The following is a 26752-nucleotide window of genomic DNA, read 5'->3' as shown; positions in this document are numbered from 1 at the left end:
ATGATTATAACTGGACCGACATATTCTGGCAAAACAGAATTTATGTTGGACCTCCTCACCGTCCGTACTTAAGGAAATTCGAATATGTGATATTCATTTGCCCAACATTCATGAATAATAAAGCGTATAATAGAAGATTCATTTTCACCGATGATAATGTGTTTATATTTCCAGTCGGACTCGATGCAGTGGATGATACATTAACCTACATACATAAAGAATGGGCTGGAACGAACACTTTAATAATCCTCGATGACTGCGCCTCGTCCAAAGATATGAAGAAGCGCAGTAACGTTTTAGTCCAACTTGGTTTCAGCGCAAGGCACGACGGATTATCTGTCTGGGTTCTGACTCAACAATATACTAGTATTAGTAAACCATTCAGGGAAAACATACAGATGTTAGTACTATTTTACACACCGAACAAGATAGACAACAAAACTATTATAAAAGAATATGGAATGGAGGTGTCAGAACGGGAAGCCGTGGGCCTAATCAAGCAATTGAAAAGTAGGCCATTCAGTAAACTAGTATTTCGTTTACGGAATCCGTACGACATAAAATTATTCGTATAATATAGCAATTATGGCTGCGCCCGAAGGTTCTACCGAAGGTACTCTTAGAGAATTATATTACAACCCGAAAACTGGTTTTGGAGGTGTACAAAAATTATATGACGCAGCACGGGCCAGCGGACTGAAAGTGACCAAGAAAGAGGTGCAGGAGTGGTTAAAAACTCAGCTAACTTATAATCTACATAAACCGGTACCTCGTACTCGTGGCGCGTTCCGGAGGGGCCGGCGCGTTTTTGTAACATCGATAGACTCTCAATGGCAAGCGGATCTCGTGGAATTCCCTCCCCCGTTCGCAAAAGAGAATCGTAACATTCGATACATGCTAACAGTAATCGATGTGCTCAGCAAATATGCATGGGCTAGGCCGATACAGTCAAAAACAGCGGATGATACGTTGCAGGCGCTACAGACGTGATTAAGAAATCCGGGAGAAGGCCCAACAAACTTCAGACAGATGAGGGGCGGGAATTTACTAATCGAAAAATGCAGGGGTGGTTGGAGGAGGTGGGAATTCACTGGTTTCACACCTACAGTGACAAAAAAGCTAGCGTCGTTGAACGTTTTAATCGGACTCTTAAGACGATGATGTGGAAATACTTCACATATAAACAGACACGTGAATGGCTTTCTATTCTACCAGAACTTCTGAGAATTACAATAACACCGTTCACGGAAGTATCAAAATGAAACCCAGGGACGTAACAGAGGAGAACGATTGGCAGGCATTTTATACACTATTCGGTCCTGAGTTAGCAGCCGGGGGAACCAACCCTGAATTCAAGCCGGGAGAACGTGTTCGAATTACAAAATACAAGACCACTTTTAAGAAAGGATATTTGCCAATTGGACAGAGGAGATTTTCGTAGTTTCAAAGTTGTGTACGCAGCTGGCTTGGGAACACCACCAGTTTACAAAATAAAAGATCTGAATGGAGAGGAAATACTCGCACTTTCTATTCTGATGAACTTCAGAGCGCACCTTCAGAACGTGGTGCTGACGAGCTGTACAGAGTAGAACGAATTTTGAAGACGAAAAAAATTAGAGGAAAGAAATATTATCTGATAAAATGGAAAGGTTATCCAGAAAGTTTCAATAGTTGGGAGCCGGAGGAAAATGTTATTAGAACTTCGTAAGTTCCTGTGCTGGTACTACGTAAGTACTTCGTAAGTTCCTGTCCATGGTACTTGTCAAGTACTACGTAAGTACTAACGTAAGTATTTACGAAAGTTATTCAATAAGTACCATGGAAAAAGTCTTAATTTCTTGAAAGCCGAAAGTGTCAGTTTACCACCCCACTTCCACCCCCCACCTGGCCAAGTATTTATCATGTACTGTCGTAAGTAATGTTCACTTACTGCATCTTTTTCGGCCGTATGTGGATGAGGTGGTACCCCTCAGTTCCTCCGGAGGCACATATTAAGTTTGCAAGATCTTCAAAACGACTTCTCATGTTACCACAGTCCGTTCTTTCGAGTCCCCCTTGTTCAGCTTTATCGATAAGTTCTGGTTGAAGTATAATGTACACAACTGACATAAGCCATAGACAAGTAACTTCAAAGTCCGGTGTTACAGAACCGTAGGGTTTCATAATGTCAAGTGCTCGTAGGTCAAACGAAGCATTATAAGCACACACAGATTCACAAGCGTTAAGAAGTTTGTGTAGGTTCTTTAGTGAGACTCGAGGTTGTTCTAGTTGTTCTTGACCAGGTGGGAAGTACGCTTTTTCAAGTTCCTCCTCCTTGAAACCGTCTATTAAAAATCCCTGGCCACAGCTATCGCGTGCCGAAGGGCCGCCGCTCCATGCAATTCCAAAGTCAAAAGCTCGTGGATATTCTACTGGCCCGACTGTCTCGGTATCAATTGTTGGATTAAGTATATTCTTGAGAACGAGGGGGGTAAGAGCGTTCCGAATTACCAAACATGGAAGCCTGTAGTCGTGGCAAATTTCTAAGAAAGTCTGTTTGAACTTGTTGTGAATCTCTTCTAGTTCTTCTAAGGCGGACTCGGTTATTTCATATTGTCTTGCTCGAGTCAACACATTCCGCCTGCAATAATCCCAAGGCATATCTTTGAATATGATAATGAAACTGGGTAAATGGTCAAATGCTCTAGAAACAATCTTTTTTTCTTCCCACTCCGTGGAAACGCCCCGGATTCGAGAAAAAGTCAGATGTTGAATTATGGAAGAGTCACAAATAATGTATTGTTCTGAAGGGAGGGAGGAGGATCTCCTCCTCCTCCCAGCCTGACATTGTAAACTAAGCGTATGTTCTATAAACTGGTTCTGAAAATCGGCAATCGAAACGTGGCGCCCATTATAAAAGTCGGCAATGTTGCTGGAAAAACTAGTGTCAAATTCTGGTACGTGATACGGATCCAAATTTATTGCATCGTAACTCTTACCACTTCCAGTTGGTCCATTTATGAATATGTATGACATTTTAGGATACTATATCATAGAAAAAAAATTTTAATTATTTTTATTAAGATATATACGATAAGACAATGACAATCCTTTCTATTTCAACTGCAATAAAAATACTTGAAACCGGAGAAGAGAATATTCAAATCAGTGACGAAGGGAAACTCATATTTGGTGAATCATTGGTAGATCCTATTATATATGTAGACAGTGAGCTAGAAGTGGTTTTCAACATCGGACCTAAATATGGATCGGGAGGTGATCCTGCTACATGCGATGGGGTGTGTGTCCGTTGGCAACCGAGTCTTCAAAAGTTTACTGATTTAATAATATTCCGTACCCTAGGTGAAAGTTTCGATGCAAGCACTGCTAAAAGTTATGCTGCAAGCCTGACCGCTCACTCCAAGACCGGATTTTACAATCCATCTAAAGTGTATCAGAAGCGAGGGAGCGAGGGGCCTCAGCCAGTGGCGTATTTTAAATTTCAGTTTAAAAGAGGGAGAGGGGCTCACGATTTCGCTACATGTATTGATATGGTTCAAGAAATTGACTGCGGTTTTAAAACAGTGAGTCCGTTACTACCAGTCCGAGAAAATCCTGCTATTGTACCTCGTAATATCCGAAAAGGTAGTAAGATAGAATTCTTAGCATTTAAACCGCGCTTAAGTAAGTGTGCTCTTTCTTTCACTGTTGAGAGATTAATATTTTGTGCTGCGCCTAATAAACCAGAAATTCAAGATGCGGAAGAATAGTCGACTTAGAAAGATTAGGTGAGATATATAAACAAATAAATGCTGACAAAAATATTATAGTGGATTTTGATGACCTATCATAGAATAATTATTTTTTCATTTTAAAAATTTTAGGATAGTATATATCATAAAGATGGCCAGTTTACATACAGCATTCAAGGGAGCAGTTTTACAAAAAAATTTCCTGAAGTCAAGCGAGTCAAGGATATCGGGAGCTGGTGGATATTGAAGGTATGGTCAAAGAAACGGAACGAAAGATGTACTCTGTTTATACCGAAATGGAAGTCAAATTATCGGATCCGAAAACTGGTAATACACAATCGCGTTCATTGTATGTTAAATTAAATGATACATACACAAAAGATGTAAGAGGATCAGGATCGGATGTGGGGCAACAATTAATAGATCGCTACGATCGTATGCTTGATACAATTGAAAATGTTGAGGGTTCTGGTCTCGTTCTCGAGGAGATACTTAATTTTGAAGTAATTCTAGTAGAAGTTTTACTCGGGGCTGGGGCTGGCGCAGTCCAACTTCCCAGATGGTTAAAAAATAAGCATTGTGTTAGCGATCTGGTGCTACCTTCGGGCAGCGAGAACTGTTTTCAATACGCCATCGTAGCAAGTTAAAGTTGGCCGACCCCGAGTTTCGTGAAAAGAAATGTGGTCAGGTAAGGAGAAAATGGAATACGTACGCCCCATTTATGGCTGACTACTGTTGGGAGGGAATACCCACGCCACGCCCGCCGATCTGACTGTATTCAGGCGCTTCGAGCAGCAAAATCCAGGGGTCAAACTTCAAGTATTTCAGATCTACGAGAATGATCCCGATCCGTCCGGCATAAATGTGTTATATAGTAGCTGTAGCGGAGCCCCTGACGGAACGGAAGGCGGAGCCCATTCCGAAGGTGAAGCCGATAGGAATCAAATAGCAAATATCTTACTGATAGTTGGCGAAGCCCGAAGGTGCCACTTCATACCAATTACTGCGTTAAATCGCCTTCGTAATTCTCGTACTAATCGAAAGAATGAGCGCAGAAGGAAGTGTATTTGCCTGGTTTGTAAAAGAGGGTTTTAAGTCAACAGAAGAATTAGAAATACATCAGGTGTACTGTGGAACAGACGACGCCCAGCCAGTTTTTCCTAAGGAAGTGTGTCAATTCGAAGGACATCGGAAGAAGGTCCCCGCCCCCTACGTCGTCTATGCAGATACTGAGGCAATTATTGAGAAGGGGACCGGCCGGCACATTCCAATTTGTCTTTCGTATGTTATGGTGGAACGGGGGTGGGGACCTTCGGAACGAGGCCCGGGCCGACCCACTGTTTATGGTAAAAGAACATTCACAGGTCTCTCCTGTGTTACAGACTTTCTAAAGGATATGAAAGAACGGGCCGAGTATTATTCGAAATCGTATTATTGGAAAATAATACCGATGAGGGATCCTTCTAATTACCAGCGCGACGGATGTGATCCAGTCTGTATTGCATGTGGAGAGCCGGCAGGATACCGAGTAGTGAAGGAGGAGGCGACCTTCTATTGCGAGGGATGTCGCCCGTCGAGAACCATTCCTATCTACTTTCACAACCTCAAGGGATACGATGGTTCTTTTATTTTGAAAAAGTTACATGAAATAGATGATGGTCCCGGACAAGAGCCAAATTTAATAGCTAAGACGAGCAATGGTGGAATTATGGGTCTCTCGAAAACATTTATTTTTAGTGGCTCAATTGTTGTTGCCGGAGGGAAGAGGGAGATAAAGAGACGTTTATTTTCTATAAAGTTTATGGACAGTGCTCAGTTGATGATGGGGTCATTGGCGAAGTTGGCAAAAACTGTGCCGGAGCCCCACGGGTGGACGGCGGCGCCACTTTCGTACCCGGACATTCAAAGGGCGAAAGGTTTCTTCCCCTACGAATATTTAGACTCGGTTGACAGACTGGGAGAGGGGGAGCTCCCGGAGAGGGGGGAATTTTATAGCGAATTGACAGAAGAGGGGATTTCAGAGTCCGATTACGAACATGCATTAAGAGTATGGGACGAAGTTGGATGTAAGACGATTCGTGATTATATGGAATTCTATTGTGAGACTGACGTTCTACTTCTTGCAAATATATTTGAAAATTTTCGTGACACATGTTTAGAAGCATATAAGTTAGATCCAGCCCACTATATGTCAGCGCCCGGCTTGACATGGGATGCTATGTTACTTTACACAGGTAATAAATTTGGGCTCATTCAAGATGCTGAGCAGATGAAATTCATTCAGAGGGGAATACGAGGAGGTATCAGCCAGTGTAATATTCATTATTTACAGACAAATCATCCTGCTTACGGGAATTACGATCCAGAGAAGCCGGTGACCGAAATAAAATATCTCGATGCAAACAATCTCTACGGCTGGGCAATGAGTCAGGCAATGCCTACGGGCGGACTTCATTGGATGACGATGGAAGAGTGGGAGGAATGGGCCGCCGAGGGGGGAGCGGGGGGCGGAGCCGGCGGAGCGTGGGGACCTGGCGCCACCTTTCCACCAAGTTTTCTAGAAGTAGACTTAGAATATCCCCCCGAATTACATGAAGAACACAGCGATTTGCCATTAGCGCCGCATCACTATGAATTTCCGAGGCAGGGCGGTCGACTGATTACAAGTGTGATGGATAGAGAGTCCTATGTCTTACACTACAAGTTGCTGGAATTCTATCTTCGGATGGGAATGCGGTTGAAAAAGATTTATCGGGTGCTTGCTTTCGATGAAGCTCCATGTCTCGCGAAATATATAGACTTTAACACTAAAATGAGGGCAAAGGGAGGACAGATTTTGAAAAGAATTTCTATAAGCTGATGAATAATGCAATGTTCGGTAAGACAATAGAAGATGTTCGAAAGTACAGAGACTTTAAATTTGTTTCGGACTGGAACGGCACGGATAGTGGACGTAAAAAGATTCAGAAGTATAATCCAAAGATGAAACATATAACTTTCATAACTTCCGAAGAGGATGGCGATTCCTGCGATAGTGCCCTACTGGAACTGAAAACAGATGAGCATAGATATGTAAAACCAGTTTTCATCGGCGCCGCAGTACTGGAACTTTCTAAGCTGCTTATGTATGAGACACATTACAATTACTTTCGGGCCCAGTTCCCTGGAATACGATTAGCCTACATGGATACTGACAGTTTTGTTTACAGTGTACCAATACCCTCCCCGGACCCGGACGTAACTTTCAATGATATAGTCCGAGAAGATGTGGAAAAGAATGGTGAGAAGTCTATATATGATACTAGTGGGATGAGTGGGGCCATGGTGGCCCCCAACTTTCCGAAGATTAATAAAAAAGTGATAGGTAAATTTAAAGATGAGTTGAATGGTGAACCTATTCTTGATTTTGTCGGCATATACGCTCGAAAGTGTATGCTTTTCGAACTCCAACTTCGGAGACGAAAAAAAATAAAGGGGTGAAAGATGTTTGTGTTAGAAAACATTTAAACTTTGAAGATTATAAAGATCTGTTTGAAACTGGGAAGGAGCCCGAGCCGGCACAGTTTGTACAGTTTGTACGGAAAAAGGCTGGAGAAATCCGTAGTGAAAAGCGTAGTAAAATCATGATGGCGCCAAATGATATCAAACGTGTGCAGCTATACAATCCAGACACAGGCGAATGGCTGGCAGAAACATGGCCGATAGGACGGACGACGGGTCATGGTTAAAATTGTAAAGACATTAATCTACTATTTTCAATAGAGACTAGGGCATCACTGATAACATAAATGTGGGCAAATATATTATCATTGTGAGCGTCATCGTCACCCCACGCGATATCTTTCTTCAGGATCTCAAGTTGAATTCCGTCCTTTGTGTTCATTACTTTTAAACCATTTCCATGAAACTCAATATCTTTAAAACTACGCAGATCGATAAACAGACAGAATTTATTCTTCAAATAATCGGCCTCATCTATATCAATTTCACACCAATCTTTATCTTCAGCAAAATACCGTCGCACCTCTCGCCAAAATTGTCTTGGTATCATCTTCTGAGCGTACACTTTATTTGCAATGCCTTCGATTGATACAGACACAGATTCAATGGAGGGGTTAAAGAAAAGTTCACTGTTCAGTTCTGACTGATTCTGATTTTTAGTGAAGAGTATAGCGATACCTCTAATGCTACGTCGTGGTACATTTATATTTTCATTGATAACCGTGTCCGATTCTTTGAATGGGATTGTTCTAAAATAATGTATATGCTCGTAAAGGTAACTTTTTCCACCGTTGTAATAACCAGCAGTTGACCTCGCGAGATCGAGGTCAGAAATTGTCTCGTATTCCATTTGAATGTTTTTTAATTTATAATTGGTTGTAATAAACTGATTACTGACAAGTAATTGGGGGGCGGGTGCCAACGTAATTTCCCATTCAATATGACTCCCTAACGCTTTTGGACATGCAACTCCATGGCCTGTTATGAGGGGATGAGTGAGACGAATAGCATATTTTGTTTATATGTGTCGAAAAGTAAATTATCGCCCACGACGGCAGCATCTGCATCGGTCGCACCGCTTCTTAATTTTCTTAGATTTTCGTTCTGAATTCCGTACAGTGTCATGTTCGTTCTCTCCTTTTTATGTTTGAAGAGATCACGATAGCATTCAATAAAGTTATATTTACTCAAATCGGAAAGTGTCTGCCCCTCGAATGTGAGTTTCATTCGCTCCACCAAAATTTTTGCAACATTTTGTACTACACGGGTAGTTCCACCTCCCGTTACTTCGAGATCAAAAACCAGGTCGAAAGTATCTGGAACTAAGAGTACTCCGCTTTCTAACTTCGGACATCGTATGATAAGTGTCTGGCCTGGATCTGCCTCACTTGGATTATGAGCAATCACGTGATGAGTTCTTTCTGACTTTGTTCCATTCGGTATTCGGTTGGTGAAAGTCGGTGATAATGTTCTATCGTACCCCATTTTTCGTGTAATGTATATAGTAGAAGAAAAAAAGAAATTACATGTTATAAAGAAAATTAATCACATCTTAAGTTTCACTTCGTGTATATAATGACTTAGAAGAAAAAAAAAGAAAATCACATCTTTACGTAAATATTTCCATCTGCCTGAAAGATAAATCGATTGCCTGTGTCGCGAATCAATCGAAGAACCCAATATTCTTGGAGATGATGAGCCTCTTGGTCATCCTCAGTATCCTGGAATACAGCTATGAATTCTAGTCGCTTAAAGAAGTTAGTCTTTTGACATTCCTTCACGAAAGCTAAAATGTTATGATATAGATTATCATCTTTGAGTCGGACACCTGGATTTGCTCGAAGGATATGTCGATTTACCCGCCGGAGTTTGCACCATTCCAATTCGACAGAGAAACCAAACAGGTCTTTATTTTTGGAAAGAAACTTTGCAATATTCTTTTCACCAAACATGTCGATGCCGTAGGGGTGTCATATATTAATACATAATTTTATTTATAATGACTAATGTTAAACCAGTTAAAATATCCATAGCTGTTCTCCAACAAATCCGACAACCGATCCTGCTGTTTTTAATAGAAAACTGACGAGGGAACCGATTAGACCGGGTATTGCAGCAGCACTTTTTGCGGCCAAGGTTTTTAACCATTCGCCAAATTGCTTTACAATTTCTTTCGCTTTTGTATATACTTTGGGCGGACCTGAACCAGACCCGACAGTTCCTGCTCCTCCTCCCCCTGCTCCCGCTCCTCCTCTAGTTACAGCCAGGGCAATTGTTGATATTGTCATTCCAAGGGCAGTCAGTATTGCAGCGATTGTTATACCATTTCGTTTAAATAACTCTGTTAGCTTCAGCCTGAGTGACAATTCTGGATCGGAAATTACATCACGAAGAGACCTAGTAGTAGCCAGACTTTCACGTGCCTCACTGATCTTACCATGTTCGTATTCAATTCGATTGTCAACTTTAGCTTCTCTTGTTATGAGTTCAGCTAGTAGTTTCTTGGCTTTTTCTTTTCCTTGGGTGCTCGTTTCAGGATCCTTTAACTGTTTTTCAGCTTCTTTTTTCTCTAGCGTTATTTTCTTTTTTTCATTGTTAAGGTCGCTAATACGCATATTCGCAATCCTTAATTCATCATTAATAGCTCTATATTCTGGGTTTAGATTGTTCCATTGGTCGATTTTATTTTCAAAAGCTTGTATTTTGTCTGCATTACCAGAAGCATCTTGCCGTAACTCTGTCAGTTCATCTTTGTATATACCCATATCGTCTGGTGTCATCTTCTCAGCCGGTATTTTATCGTTTTTCACATCTTCAGAATATAATGTACGACTCACATATTCGGGCTCTGCGCTGTCCCCCGTCTTACTGTATACTTTAGTTACAAATTCATATCCTCCTGCTTCTTTTTTTACTGTCTTGAGCGATTTAAAACCACTTCCTGAAAGTTTTGATAGCCTGAGTTCTTTATAATACAGCTTTCCATACCTAATCTTTGCATTCAAAAATAATTCGTTTCGTGCTGCTTCATCAGTAATATTATTCTCATTTAAGAATTTTTCAGCCATTTGTATTTTAAGTTCTACTCCAAATTTAGTCGAAGGATCTACCTGCGGGCTCCGCGCGCTTGAGCTATCCCGGTAAGGATCGACTTCTGCAAGGGCATTATCATCGTCTATAAAGAATGTTTCAGCAGTAGCGTCATCATCATCATTTACATTTGCATCATCTAAACCCTGGAGTGGTATATCTTCTCCTCCTTCTGCCATATTGTATTTCTATATTACTACAATTATTTTTTATCATCCCTTACATATACAGTAAAAAAAAATGCACATCTCAGTTGTTGAAAGCGTTGAACAATTGGCCGACTATATAGAAAGAACAAGTGCTGCATATCGACGAAGTTATAAATTGATGGGACGAATTGATATGGCTCTTAATATTACTAAGGGAATTCTTGTAAGTTCTGCTGTAATAGCAGCAATTCCAACAGTTCCGGTACTGTTAGCCTTAACTCCTATACCTGGCGTCGTTATTGATGTAATACAAGGAAAAACGGGTGTAGCAAAGAGACGAGAGAAATATAAACATTATTATGTTCAATATAAACAGCTGCTTACACAAATACAAGAAAAAGGTGCAACAACAGAGGCTCCGGGGTCAGAACTTATTCAGACATATTTTCATCAGGCGCTAGAAATACAAAAACAAGAAGGATTTAGTCCACCTCTGGAAAGATATTTAAGACATTATGGATTGAATGGATATGAAATTTAGTTCGCCCGATAGGAACTTCGTGTTCAACATCAGCTAGACTCCGCGACCGGCCGGCCGGACTGACAACACAGGTAAAAAAAAAGCTCCTTTATATAGGCTAGTTTGATGGTGATGACTCACACGGAATTTCCCGTACATGTATAAACATGCTCAGCAGGGAATTTCCCCGCTTAGTTCAGGACAATGCACTGTTGCGCGTGCGTGAGTTCGTATATAGGTCAGGGTCATACTTTAGTTACATGGATGGTTAATTTTTCCTTCGCTTCATGTAGATAAATGAATAAAATGGGTGTAAAAATTCTTACTTCATCCCAGTTGACCACGTTTACTTTACTACTTAGCGAGCACTTTGCAATTCATACTGATTTTTACGATGCTTTTGTTGATCCCACAGTTTTAACCTATCGATCCCAATAACCCTCAGGTGACCCTTAATAGTACCTTAGAACTGAACTGTAAATACATGGGATTAATCACATAGCAGCCGGGCTCTTTAGAAGTAGTCGACGGCGGTTTTTTTTCTGTTCTGTAACTGACACATGTAAACAGTATCGAAATGGATCAAACTTTGTCTTTTTCTACATGATCTGATTAGAAGTCGCAACTCGCGGGACGGTACCCAGCAAAGTGCCTGAGACTTAAATCAAGACACAAACTACTATTCGCGAGTCTCTTATGCCTAGAACGCTCTCAATAAAAAGTTAAGCCTATGGAGAAAGCATTGTGTGAAGGGGCACCGTAGGGCAATGGTTTAAGACCTGCTAAATCCAGAGTAACAGACATCCTACCAAAGAATGGCCAGTTCGAAACTCCAGCGGGATGTTTTGCCCTTTGGCGAAGCACTTTAGTCTTCATTGCTCCATTGGTACTTGGTTATGGGTACCTCATCATGTCATTTGGCGTTCGCTTGCTGTGAGAAGGATTGCGTGATGAATAAAACATAACAGAACCCGGCTGGTATGGTATTAATCGTGTGTATTGGAAGGTTGTTTGTTTGCCTGTTCGGTGATTGATTATAAAGACACACACACCCAGCTTTTACTCATGCTGATTGATCGAAGTTCTGTCATTTGCGTAAGTAAATACAAAGACAATATTTGGATGAGATAGTGAGCCGAGCTTGTGTGATATGTGAATAGGCATTGTAGGTTGTGAGTTCGAATCCGATAGAAAATTACTTGTATTGCTCCCGAAGATTCGATTGCCATTTTCGAATTTGATATTGGTTTTCGTAAGAGTTACCGTACATGATTTGCCCCGGAAGAAAACAGTTTTCAAACACTTATAACCACCTGGTCTTTCAGTACGTTGGAGGCAATTATAACTTCGACAGGAAGAAGAAATGTGAAAGCAACGTATTCACAAGATTTGAAAATATGAAAAAAGTTGAATTGTTATTGAAAAAAATCTTTCTAGTTTGGTAGTTACTTTTTTCGTCGACTACCTGTGGTCACTTCATTGTGTGAAATTGATTCTTTTAACTTGAACCCACCAGAAGTTACGGTAGGTAATCAGGCGTATTGATCCGATTCAGATCACTCTAATCGTTCAGATTGTTTGGACATGAACGGCAGAAAAATACCGACGTATATTTCGCAGCTACGTAACTTCAACCGTTTCATACGTTCACTGGATCCCCTTGTCTTGCAGGATTCATTTCAAAATCCCTCTTCTCAATCATTAATATATGGACTCGTTCCTTCATACCTGGCTGAACTCATTGAAGTCAACACCCCTAGTAGATCTCTCCGATCGAGTCTAAAACCTACACTTCAATTCCTAGAACTCGGTTAACATCGTATGGTGACAGATCCTTCTTCTTCATCAATTATATGAACAAGTTACCAGCTTATATTCGATAAGCTTCAAACTTTCCGAGTCGTACCTATAGATCTATGCTTAAGACTCATTTCTTAAAGAGAGCTTACTTGTAACCTAGTGTAAAGCGCCAGTGAACATTGCTGATGGATACTACGTGCTATATAAATTATTTATCCTATCCTATCCTAACTAGTTACCTACCTACCTATAGCCGGACACTTTTGTTACATTATGTCCTCGTCATCGGGCTAAGATTGCATGGGTAATTCTTGTTTTCTAATTCTGCCGTCTATGGGGTTTGAGAATGAAAGGTTCACGCTTACCCGTGGTGGTTTTGAGACGATCTTGATGGACTGAAATGATTTATTAGGGGAGATCATACCAAGAGTCATGTGATCGATAAAAAACGAAGTCAATGATACTTTTCATTAAATGTATCTCTATTTTTATTTTTCTGTTTTTATTGAATTACAGATATCAATAGTACAGCTATCCAATACCACAGAGTGATCTTCCGAACAAATGCCAGGTATTCGTTTACATGTAATGTCTGCCTCAAACTTGTGTTCCCTTTTCCCTCTAGCCTGCCAGGAAACCGTCATTGAGTTCACGCTGCCTATACAGATCTGTTTGAATAGAAATATATAAGGACCTGACGAGGCTCGAGGCAAGACTTTGATAATACAGACACCCTCTGTATTTCGACCCTGTTTGAAAAAATTCATAAGGAACACAAGAGCAGAATCACCTCCATCTTTGAATATCAAGTGGACCCTTTCATTTGTTATTTCCTCATTTCACTCCTATTCGATCTTGCAGCTGATCTTGCCAGCCCAACCCCGGCCATAACATTATAAACCAACTTACTGAAGCTTCCGTAATAATGGTGTGAGCTCGATGTATCCAAATTAATCATAAAAATCCAAATTAATCAAAAATAAACTGACAGCGTCTAAAGTCCGTGGGTGCGGCATGCCAACTCTTAAGGCAATTCAAAACGTCAGACGGATTAAGTGTTATAAATACTCAAGGGATTCCTCTACGGAGAGAGGTTAGGCGTTTTCTGTCGGTATATTTTAAGGGTCCAAATTAGTCGCTGTGAATACGATATGATAACTAATTTCACTAACTACTCTAATAAGGTTAGATAACAGTAAATATTTTTTTAAATTTTAAATACACTAAAAATGTAGAAAAATGCTAATATGGTAGGCCGGTAGTGTTTAAAAAGGCACATTTAACACGATTGGAACTAAATTGGGATAATTGGATTGGCGCAATTTCTCGAAAATTTTAGAAATTTGTCTAATTTTCACCATATTTGCTTACCATTTTTAAATTATATTCAAATTTACAATGCTGTTGAAATGTTATGAGTAAGAATCAGTACATGATAGTATCTAATGCAATATTGTTCAAAACATTCGAACAATATTCATATTTGAATGAAAATATGCGAGCTTGTCTGGAGTTTCTTCATTACTGAAACACTAGTAATAATCTCAGTTTGTCACTTTTCCTCGAACAAAATGAAGTTTTTCGATTGATTTAGAGTTAAGTCAGTCAGGGTCATTTAAAATGTGCCCTGACTCAATTTAATGTTTTTGAAGCCTTAAATTCACGAAAAAGTCAGGGGCATTTCAAAAGTGCCCTGACTCAAAAGTCGTCAATTAGAGAAATTTTAAGCATTTTGTCTCGTTTCTTTAGTATATTTACACAAAAATGAACTTTTTTTCATAAAATGAATCCAATGAAAGAGGTATGCAAAAATCGTTGTACTTTCGTTGTTTTGTTCGATGAGAAAAATATTCCACATTTTACACTATTCTATCATTTTGTAAAATTTCAGCTGTAAAAATTTCGATTTCGTTACATTTTCCTAATAATTACTCTCATCCAATTTTCCCAAAATAGTTCCAATCGTGTTATTTGAACACAAAATCAATTGCCTATATTTGACGGTTTTCTCTGATACCATTAATAGTCTAAGTACACGCCTCTAGACGATGTCATTTATTGGATTTAACGTGACAGTCAAAAAGAAAGGTTGTGACAAAGTCCGGCAAACAATGGAAACTTCTAAATGAAAAGTTTACGTTTATCCTTTAAAAACTCAAAAACTACGTGCGAAACAAGTATATTTCATTTCCTTTGCCTTGTTGAGGATATATCTGTTTATGACTGACCAAAACTACTTACATCTATGATTGCCAGCATGTACTTTGTAATTTTAATTTACTGCTGTATTGACTATATCTTGAAGATCTACCAATCTTGTGACGGGAGTCACCAAATATGCATGGAGACGCTATGTGAGAGATGCCTATTGGCTGCATATTTACCGCCATAAAAAACTTGAAATTATTTCGGTTAAAAATCAGACGCTTTGTTCTTCAGTCATTGTCGTAGCGACTGACAGACGGATCCAAGAACACCGCAGTTATTCGTGCTCTTACCATCAAGTCCTGTATATCGCGAATATTTTGCTAAGGATTTTCGAAAATGCGCGAAATCATCAGCCTTCAAGTCGGTCAATGCGGTAATCGTATCGGCGAAAAGGTTGGTATGACTTTTTTCCGACGTTTTCCAAACAAACGCCCGTTTAGCCTGACAGGGCATTTAAATAGACGTACGTAGAGACTTCACAGTCTCTCTCTCTCTCTCTCTCTCTCTCTCTCTCTCTCTCTCTCTCTCTCTCTCTCTCTCTCTCAACTATGAATACATCATTTAAGTCTATAGCTTCAAGGATTGCCTCCGACAGAGAAGATGGTATTTTTCAGTTTTCTCGTGGATTGCTTATTTAACATTTCCAGCATCGTCATCATGTAAGGAATATTTCATGATATCACTCAATTTGCCTACGAGAAATACTGATCCTCGAGATTCTTTGCGTTAATTCTTTTTACTACAAGAATTGAATTCGGAAACTTGTAGTTACATTGTTCGGCAAAGGTGAAGACTGGACAGTTTTTATGTATTTTGTGTAGAAAGTAAGCCAACAACGCGTTGGCAAAGCTATCTAGGTGAAAGTGTGCAAATATATAAAATTTTAAAACGCATATGATTAGTGTCCAATGTCAAAGGCGCGGACACATGTTGATGTTAACTGGACAATTTCAACTTAAGCGCCGAAACGCAAACATGTACAAACAAGTTTACAAAATTAAGCTGCTCCACATTTCATGTCACTTATGCATTGTAACTTTTATTGTAAATTTTGTCATAATTGTGGCTTAAGTACATTTGTTGCTCGGCAACAACTTTTCAATTCAATTTTTCGTTACGGATATCATTATTCAGGAGTCTAAGAGTACATGTATACTTCAGGCGAGTAGAACGGTTTGAGCTGCTTTATAAATACCTTTTACAATATAATGGATTTTCTTACCTGCCTGAGTTGAAATTCAAACTGCCAGGTCAGTCACGTGACCCTGTGGCTTCAATTCAATCAACTCGAGTACTTCAGTGTTTCCTGAATACTTATGCCTGGGTGGTTTCTTTTAAACTCCAGTTTTGGAAATACGTCACGGATGAGCACGCCATCAACCGAAATGGCGTGTACGAAGGTCGCGATGCTGATCTTGAGCTTGCAAAGGCCAACGTTTACTTTCACGAGGCCGTTGGAGGGCGCTACGTGCCCCGTGCCATAATGGTCGATTTGGAACCCTCAGTAGTGGAGAGGGTACAATGTGGATGCCTTGGTAACATGCTCCGACCGGATAACTTTATTTATGGTCAGTTACACGTTACTATATTTGTCCTGTATTATTTTTGCATCTCTAACGTGTCAAACACTTTAGGTTTCACGAGAAGGATGTCATATGGATCAAATAGAATTTGGCAAAAGTACTGATATCCCTCGCCACTTTGAAAATCCTGTACAATTGTTGAGTTCAGTTAGTGGGACAGTTATCAGATATGCATACTAAGCAATGATAATTGCAGATAATAACTGATAATTTTAAGACCAGATGTAGGTTACAACAGCAGCAAGACAAATTTACGCATGTATGGAGACGGTGGCAATTAAATTTGGTATAACCAATATGTATCGTTATTATTTTGACCGTTTGTCAAATTATAATTATACATTTAAATTGTAAACGTTTGAACATCCATATTTACCGTATTGTTCTTAAATGTGAATTTAGTGTAAGAGTAAAGTTTTGTGGATGTACTTTATTCAGTCTGAGCGTCAATTATGTACATTCATCTTTACTATTTCACTGTTGTTTTCGCACAGGGAAGACTAGTGGTGCTGGAGACAACTTTATCAAGGGTTTTCACTTAGGAGAGGATTACAGAGACGAAGTCATGGATGCTCTTAGGAAAGAAGTCGAAAGGTGTGATCGAATGCAGGTATGTGTAAAGTGAGTGGTAAACATGTGGGTACAGTTCGCGACATAGAGACCATCTAAGCTAGAGGGGAAGTGGCCCTCTCTACTGCCTATGATAGCACTATAGCCGCTAGGCAAGTGCTCTATTACCCAAATCGAGTGTATATCCGCTATTGCTACAATATGATATTGCTTTTATATGATATTGCTAAGTTATTGCTATTATATGGCATCAATAGCTGTGTTTACGGTGTTAAATGTTGTTTCGTCTGTAGTCTTTGCACTAAAACGAAAACAGTGATATTACTCAATTATTGAGCACTGATCGTTGGACAGAAATTCGGCAAACGGGACCGAGCATTGTTGGCGCCAGGATACATAACATACCAGTACGTGGCTGTGACATTGGCAGCGACGCAGACGACAAATTGTGACAGTATTACCGTGGACGAAAACGACAATTCTTCTCTACCGCTTGAAATTTCTCTCTACTGCTTAAAATTCTCCGCGCTGTTTTAATTTTTTCACTGCTGTTTAAAAATTTCTCTCTACTGTTTGAAATTTTTCTCTACTGTTTGAAATGTCTCTACTGTTTGAAATTTTTCTCTGACCTTTGAAGACCACAAGGTCAAGGTATTGGATTTTGTCGATAGAGTGTTCAAATATGAATTTGAACGTGGGATGCAGGGTGTTGCACTCCTCGACATATGTATAAAATTCACGTTCTGTTCCTGTGTAAAACATAAAAAGATCCTCTCTGAAACGTTAATACACGGACTGAAGCTCGAAGGAATTTTTGATCACAGTGGAGATTAAATACAATTTTCTCCATTTAATGAAATGTGATGTCAGCTATTTCTGGTGTGGCTGGTGAGCCCATGCTGCATCCACAGTTTTGTTTGTAGAATTGTCCATTAAATTCAAATATGTTGTGTTTCAGACAAAGCGGCAGTAAGGTTTTCATGTACCTTGTTGGTGGTTTTTGGATGTCGTATGTGTTGCCTGGTACAATTTCAGGGTCCAGCGCTAGTTACTGCGTTTACGGCTTCATTTTGGGGCATGTTTGTGTACATAGATACCACTGTGCGTCTAGTATTACCAGAATAGAGTTTTCTGGTATTTTTATTGATTCTAGCTTGTCAATGAAGTCTTTGTGTCCTTGACATATGTTGGTTGCCTTTGGACGATTGGATTATAAAATAGTCTAGAAACTCCGAGATTTGGTTTGTAGGGCAGGAGCTGCCACAAATGATCGGGCGTTCGACAAACAATGTTCCTGACGGAGGGATTTTGTGTATTTCTGGTAGGAGATAGCATCGTGATGTGCGTTTGTGTTTGGTTTTAGGATTAAGGATGCTGAAAGTCGCCTCGTTGTTTTAATGATTTCGTAAACTAAATCCACCGTAATAGCTCGCATAGCAGCCGTATAAATTACTTTCTTTAATGTAATCTGTCGTATTCACAATTCAGTTGCTTCTTCCTTTATTGAAGAGCTTTATTGTGATTTGTTTGTTTTTGGAAATTGTTGAGAGCGGATTTTTCTGCTCGAGTCATGTTGTTTCTGATGTGGGTTTCAAACGGCATTTCTGCTCTATCTTAGAGCGAAATTTCAAACGGTAGAGAGAAATTTCAAACAGTAGAGGGAAATTTAAAACGGTGCGGAGAGTTTTAAACAGTATAGAGAGAAATTTTAAACGGTGTAGAGAAATTTCAAACAGTAGTCTAAGAGAGAAATTTCAAAGAGTAGAGAGAAATTTTAAACAGTGCAGAGAATTGTCGTTTTCGTCCACGGTACAACGCTTGCTTGGAGAAGCGCAAACTCTAATACGGCCCGGGGAGTTTTAACAGCGCCATTCTAAGCGTTTACATTACTCTCAAAATTGCAATTATCTGGATGTATTTAACAATTATCTCGTTTTACAGTAATGCCGATTTTGCCAGCTGTCTGAATGTTCTCCGTGTAGCCATAGAACTTCTATGTTAGTTTTAGCACATGTAAAACAGCTTTTTACGACTACACACCTGGAGTAAGCTCTGTAACCTCCACAAATGTAATAATCTCCACAAATGTAATATCAACCACAATTGTAATAAAATCACCACAAATGTAATAAAATAGTCAACCATTGATGTAACAACCCGCAACCACAAATGCAATAAACAAATTAACCATAAATGTAATAAAACTCAACCATAAATGTAATAAACTTGAACTTGCATATGTGATCATTTGTTTATCAATGCACTGAGTAAATAATAACTTTAATAAGACTAGTGTAATGTTATTGCATACTTTCCTGAAACTAGGTTTCCTTTCCGAAACACAGAATAGAATACTTTGAGAACGCTATCAGAAAACGGCGAGGTACTGATCAAACCGTTAGATAATGGAAGTGGAACAGCAGTTCTAGACACTGATAATTACACAATAAGGAAGCGTCAAAATAACTCGTCAACCAGTGATACCACACAAATGACAGATGACTCAGAACAATAACAGAGAAATATAAAACCTTATAACAGAAACTTACGACACAAAACATGTTGACGAGAACATATATTTCAATCTAGTAAAAACAATACGAACACTACCTTGAACACAGTAGAACAAAATTAGACATCCTGGCATCCCTAGTGAAGAAACAAACTTCAAGTGGGACAACATAGGAATACAGACAATCTATCGATTATTCCACACAATTTATCCACTGAAGACGAGTTAGAGGAGATTGATCAAGAAAGTACGGCAATTATTGATTAAGAAAGTACGGCAATTTTCGAAAAAACGGCGTTAAAGGATCGTAGTGTTATACAGTCTTCCCCACTCTGGAGTAGAGACTGCACTGACACTCAGATTACAGCTGTGTCTAGCCATGGCCAGTCAGTTCTGTACACAAAACAGGGAAACGTAAAATACACTTTCAAATATGCAAAACACACTAAACGCAAACAATTAGAAATGAATAATGTGTGGAGTTGCTTTCCTTATTACATAGATCAATATTTAAGGCTAATTCCAAAGACAAAATAGATTTATTACATTTATGGTTGACAAGTATTACATTTATGGGTGATATTTTTATTACATTTATGGTTCCATTTATTACAAATGTGGTTGGTGTTTTTATTACATTTATGGTTGATTTTTGTTACATTTATAGGCGATATTACATTTATGGGTGCATTTTATTACAATTGTGGTTGATATTACATTTGTGGAGATTATTACATTTGTTGAGGTTACAAGCTCTTGTCCAATGTCCATGGAACATCCATGTTCAATCAGAAGGACGCATTTGGGTGCTATAATATAATCTACTATTTTGTTTACGTACAGGGTCTCCAGCTTACGCACTCTATTGGGGGAGGCACGGGCTCTGGAATGGGCGCGTTGTTAATGGAAACAATACGGAATGAGTACCCCAACAGGATTTTAAGCACGTTCAGTATAGTTCCGTCACCAAGAGAATCTAACAGCGTTACAGAATCGTTGAACGCTTTACTGTCCTTTCACTTTATGGTGGATACCACAGATGCCACTCACTGTATCGACAATGAAGCTCTGCTTGGGATACAAGACCGTGTGACTGCGTCGAACAAGGCCGCTAGCGCATGCAGGCGCTTGGCTCGCTATCACATTGGTAAAGGTTCCGAAAACTGTAAGTCGCCCCGGAGCCCAACCATTGACAAAGATGTTGCAGACGAGATTTTGCGTCATTCGTTTCAAGGCGTGTACACCAGCCCGAGTCATAGAGAAGGCTTTGTTATTTCACATACCCATAGCATGCGTAAGCCTATAGCTAAATGTCGAATTCAGGCAGGTGCATACGGAGACATAAATCGACTGGTAGCCGCCACCATGAGCGGAATTACAGCCTGCATACGCTTCCCTGGGCAGCTGAACACCGATCTCCGCAAGTTAGTAACGAATCTGGTGCCGTTCCCGCGCTCGAATTTCCTCATGTCAAGTCTCGCACCCCTCAACACAACAATGTTCAGTTCTTCGACAGTGTCAGAGCTGGTCCGTGAGATGTTCGACGTCAAAAACAATATGGTTTCATGCAACCCCTTTCAGGGTCGTTACTTAACTTTTGCAGCCATCTTCCGGGGGAGAATGTCCATGAATGAAGTAGATCAACAAATCCTCGAATTAAGGAGAAAGAAAAGCCGGTATTTCGTAGATTGGATCGCAGATCATGTCAAAACTGCGGTCTGTGATATCCCTTTACGCGACCTTAAAAGGTCGGTAACTTTCCTCGCCAACAACACCTCTATTCATGAAGTTTTCAAACGAGTTTTAAATGATTTCAACACAATGAAAAGTATAACTAGAAGGTGGCGAAATAGACCAATACCTTTTATGCACTTGCAAGATGGAGATATTGAAGATTACGGATTAGAGGACGCAAAATCAAACGTCGAGAATCTCGTGGCCGAATACCAACAATATCAAGAGGTGAGAACGTCCGACGGTCCAGGAGAGGGGGAGAGGAGGAGGAGGAGGAGGAGGAAGAAGAAGAGGAGGAGGAGGAGGAGGAGTAATAAGAGGGTATGGTTAATGGACATAATCTGTACGTTAAAAAAGTCTGGAATATTCATCCAACGTGAGAACTTTGAACTTTCAGTCCCAACTTTTTCCCAACATTTTCAAGAATCACGCATATTTTGCTAAATTCTGCTGCTTTTCTATTGGTCACACTGAAATAGAAATGATAGTAAAAAAAATCCCAACTGACGGACGCTTTTTCGAGAGGTTATGTTAAGTTTATAGCTTATACGAACAATTAGTGTGTGCTTCTTGCATAGGAAAAAATGTCAAAAAACAAAAACGTATAGATTGTCGAATTTGTTTGAAGCGTAGGTTAATACATATAATGTATTTCCTGACTTATTGTAAACATCTTCAATGTGTTGAAAATTGAGTGTTATTACATGTATGTGCGAACTGTGCATGTGCCCATAATGACTCGACGGGATTTTGTGCGTTGCCACTATGACCCAGAGAGAGCTGCCATGTGCTGACAAATCAGTGGCGACTTTGGTCCCCCGCCTGTACTTCCGCTCAATTGATTGGTCCTGGACCGTATGACGTATTGTGTAGTTCAGCCACTTTTTATTTTTGTCTTTTCAAGTCTTAGAAGTTTGAACATTTGAAACGCTGTTGATTTTTTCGGACTATGATTGCATTAAAAGTAAAAAGACTCCATTAAAATAACTTTGAAAAATATACTGTTTTTGAGAAAATTGCGGTAACAAAAGTCACACTTTAACAATTTTAAAATACTTCACACTAATACGACAGATTCAATAAAACTTGGGAAAGGTAAACGTATGAATTTCTTTTATGCCTTATCGCCATGTGATTTTTTCCGAAATGTTTCTCGAATAGTGTTAATAAGTACTTTTTGTATTAGAATGTTTTATTTGTAACAGTAAAAAAGGGTTCCTGTGCTGTCAGAACGGTGTAGCGATTCTACACTTTACACGTATTCCAATAAGATGTGCAGTGTTTTTTTTCTCATAGTATGCACTCCCGTGAATTGAAAACAAGAATGAGGCAAAAGAATGGCATTGTACCGGGCCTACATTTAATGGAATTATCAATTAGTGTCCCTAATTGCGCGTAACTTTACTAATATGAGGTTATTACGAAAATACCGCAAAGGATTCACGAGGACATTGGCGCAGCGTATCGCTCGACGCGAAGCGGAGGGTGATGCACGGCGCCGATGCCATAGTGCATCCTTTGCGGTATTTTCGTGATAATCTTATTATTATACATCTTACATTCTTCACTGGGACATCAAATTGTCTAGCTGTGCAGCTATCTGTTTGCGGGTAGGGTCCGGGGGTAGGGTGCGTGTTATGCAGGTCATCAAAAGGTCATCAAAGGTCAACCCCGCCTTTTGATGACCCGCATAGCGGCGTACGCTATACCCCGCCAACAATAGCTGCGTTTCCACAGATACAAATTGTCAGAGTAGTGACCGTTTATGTCATCATTTTTTCTTCCGATTTATAGTGCAAATGTAGAACGCTATCTCAGACGGCTTCTGCAAACTCTGCAGGAGTGTGTTAGCTCTGCATGGCAGGGCTGTGTGTTACCGGCGTTATACGGCTACGGCCTCCCACCAACACACAGTCCTGCCATGCAGAGCTATATAGGAGTGTGTGTACTAGTACTACACACGTACGTACAGAGCGCGCGAGGCTGAACAAACTGGCCAATCCCTAACATCGTCTCACATACTGGAAGACAAGAAAAAAAGCTGTTCTTTGGTTGGTAGAGTGCGGGTGCACGTTCAGCCGCCCGAAATTTAAGAAATTGGTGTTCATCTCCAAAATGTTTTGCCAAGGGCAAGTGGTATCTCTGAACGACTGTTAGACGATGATGTCTCAAACATGATATCAAACGCCTTTAAGGTCAAGATTTGGATCGGGTTGGAACGGGTGCAATTTATAAAGTGAGCCGGCATACGGATTAAAACTATGATATGAGGAGAACATTGCAGCGTACAAAGATTGACAGCGGAATAAATTGATCAGATAAAATTAAATGTGGATGCCGCGCTCTGATTGGCTGATGACTGTCACAATTTTACACAATGTTCCGGTTTGCGACGTTGACGGGAAGCGCGCAAAACTTCAGCGGGTCATGTCAGGTCAAACTGATTATATCGGACTTTCCTTTCCGGCGGCCGCAACACTATTGTTCTTTGTATGTTCGTTACTCGATCCAACAAGAACGAGTTATCCGCGCAAATAACTGTCACAATTTGATGCATTCCTAGGCCAAAGATAGATACTATCAGCTGCCACGCCCAAAATGAAATGGAAAATCGCACATTTGGTATATTGGGAATTGAAAAAACGGAAATACGAATTGTGGGAAATAGAGTTTGTCAGAGGGAAATTTGAATGGCCGTAAAGTGCCATCTTCACAGCAGTATACACCTGTTTCCTATATTTCAATCTCAGCCAAAGATTTTAAATTTAGAAATAGGCCTAAACGTTAATAATCAAAATCATGATAAAACCATTTGAAAATTGAAAATAGCTCCATTTCGATTTCTTTTTTTGAAAATGCAAATTGGTTTATTGGTTGGCCGAATTGTGCCACGGATTGTACTTCAGCCGATAATACACTCTCGTACACTACAGCCTTACATTTAATTCAACCGAAGACAACACACGTCAGCCCCTTGCTAAATAATGTAATAAATATTGCCAATGTGAAGACGAGTGAGATTATAATTTACGTCATTCAACCCTTTCAATAAGGGTGTCATAAATACAAAAATTCCATCGACTGAACACTAATTTAGTTTGTTGAAATATTTGGTCAACTTTTAATCTAAAAAATGGCAAGATTTCTGAAAATTCATGCAAAAAACGCTATTTTATATTTTACTAGGAAAGCAATGATTCAGACCCTTCCGTTATCTATTACAACGAAATATAAAATTCTAAAGGCTTTGTTTAGGATTTCATCCTTGAAACTTGAAAATAGTGTCTTAAAAGTTCAGTGATCAAAGGTCAAGTGTCATCGTTCAAAGTTTGGGATTCGAAAAGGAAATTACCAGTTTGAGTGTATAAGAAATTAGAAGAGTAGGCTCTGCTACTCTCTGTGTTCAGTGTAAGGGAAACTCACTTTATTTCAGCAAAAATAACAATAGCAAAATACAAACTAGTGTTCTTTGGAATTTTTCAGTGAATCTAGCTACACAGGCGGTGAGTGAGGAGTTATAACCAATGGCAATAATTTCTGGACAATCAAATCCTGAGTATCAAAAAGTGAATCTGTTACTGGCTTCATGTGTAACAACCGTATGATCTAAAATGGATGGGCCGTCACATGATATGCAGGGGTTTCCTCGTGGCGTCGACGACTAATACGAATTTGAAAAAAAAATGTGTATGTTAGCTGAGGTGCAACGTCGATTTGACAGATGACACAATACCATTTTAACAACATTTTACTGCTTTTAGTATAAAAGAATTTGATTCGTACATCTCGTTAAACTGAAAGACAAACATTCCTCGTAAACACACAATTGCTTGGTGGACTCCATACGGGCTGACATGTAAAGAAATTCAGCGCTTTTGAAACTCATGCGGGTGATTTACGATGCTATCATCGCTATCAAACCTAACTTTTGATCCTGACAATACCTGACAACATACTATTCATCAGTTAACAAACAAGCCGTACGCTTTCGCCGGCAATTGTGACTCTTCCTACAGTGAAGAAACTTTCCCCCGTACATAGTGTTAGTCTGATCAAATTTAGAGTAACCTTCCTACCAGATTCGAGCTCGCACCCTACGCTACCTATATAGCTAGCGACAGGAGTCGGCGTCAAAAGCCACACCATTACACCCCCACTTTTCTTCCTTATCTATAGAAGTGAACAAAGCAACCTTCAATTCATTCATTTTTTCGGATAGAACATATACATTAAACAATACTGTATAGGGGCATTCTAATTTACATTAGGCAAACCTGAGGTTATACTGAACAGGTATAGACTTGAATACATTCCTTCTACTGATGGGTGTCACCGGTCCGACCTCCTTGAGAAATAGTTCTCCGTCAATTACGGAATGCTCTATCCCGGGCCCAGAACTTTTTTATTTCTTGATAAGATTAGTGACTTTCTCTTATAATTTTGTCAAAATAGGTTGTGAAACACTCATGTGACTGACAAGTTGAAGAGCCTTTCACGGAAAATCAATTTCTACCACTCCACTGGAGAGTATAAAGATGACAAAGTGTTTTGAAGTTGGTTTAGTTACGTATAAGGCATGGAGGGTATTGTCTGAATGTTCGATTTATGACATCCAACACTGGTCGAGCGTGATGTCAGAGTCTTAACACTTGAAACAGAATGATATATTGAATAAAACGGTAAGCCCATTGAAGCGTTGAGGAGCGACTACCTTTGACTTTTAATTTACGATCAGTTAAGCGTTTTCATGACGTATCGTGAAATCTGTCCGATCAAAGTACTACTACTGGCATACTGAGCACTAAGACGATTATTCCCGAGTCTTTTACAGGCTCTGCAATTGATCCTCAAAATTCGCCGCCTTATAGTTGTAGTTTTATAGGGGTTTTCGGTATGTTTGCATCGAAAGATAATACTGTACTCAAATGTGTGTAAATATCTAGTCTGTTGCATAGACGCTAATTACCCTTAAAGGTGCTATTTTTCAATATTTCCACCATAGTCCCTGAATGGGCGGAGTGTGTGTCTATACCCTTTACAGTGGCCAAAGAATAATATTTTCTATCTTTTGATCGTTTGAAAGAAGTCCAAGAAAATATTAGATTACTCCTCAAATATTTTAGGAAAACGAAACAGTTGAGTTGAGCACAATATCTTTTAGTTTGTCAGTTTCACATTTCGTCGACTGTCTATGTGCATTTAACGTTCTTTGCAAAGCAAAAAAGCTAACCGGATGTCATGGGTATGGCGAGCGTATGTGTGTGGTTTATTTCTACAGGGCGGAGGAATACCAACGCGTGCTTTCCACAGCGACATTACTGCAACCTTTGTACAGGGAGTTGTCAGTCATTCAG

At 39.7% G+C, this 26752-nt stretch overlaps 1 protein-coding gene across 1 annotated transcript; it reads left to right on the top strand.

Moving 5' to 3' along the window:
• Window positions 1-15335: 15335 nt before the first annotated feature.
• LOC139117593 (tubulin beta-4B chain-like) lies at window positions 15336-22308 on the top strand. Its single transcript, XM_070680836.1, has 6 exons — window positions 15336-15392; window positions 16345-16573; window positions 17086-17192; window positions 20508-20751; window positions 20971-21719; window positions 22303-22308. The coding sequence occupies exons 1-6, from the start codon at window positions 15336-15338 to the stop codon at window positions 22306-22308; spliced, it is 1392 nt and encodes a 463-aa protein (XP_070536937.1).
• Window positions 22309-26752: the final 4444 nt, after the last annotated feature.

This window comes from Ptychodera flava, chromosome 18 (genome assembly GCF_041260155.1).
Source record: "Ptychodera flava strain L36383 chromosome 18, AS_Pfla_20210202, whole genome shotgun sequence".
NCBI lineage: Eukaryota > Metazoa > Hemichordata > Enteropneusta > Ptychoderidae > Ptychodera > Ptychodera flava.
This window is presented reverse-complemented; position numbering and strand designations above follow the sequence as displayed.

Bases quoted from the DNA above. Each gene is read 5' to 3' on its own strand.
- LOC139117593 (XM_070680836.1), top strand. From the start codon at position 15,336: ATGCGCGAAATCATCAGCCTTCAAGTCGGTCAATGCGGTAATCGTATC. The intron at 15,393-16,344 runs GTTGGTATGACT...TTTAAACTCCAG, and splicing joins GTAATCGTATCGGCGAAAAG to TTTTGGAAATACGTCACGGA. The intron at 16,574-17,085 runs TACACGTTACTA...CAGGGAAGACTA, and splicing joins TAACTTTATTTATGGTCAGT to GTGGTGCTGGAGACAACTTT.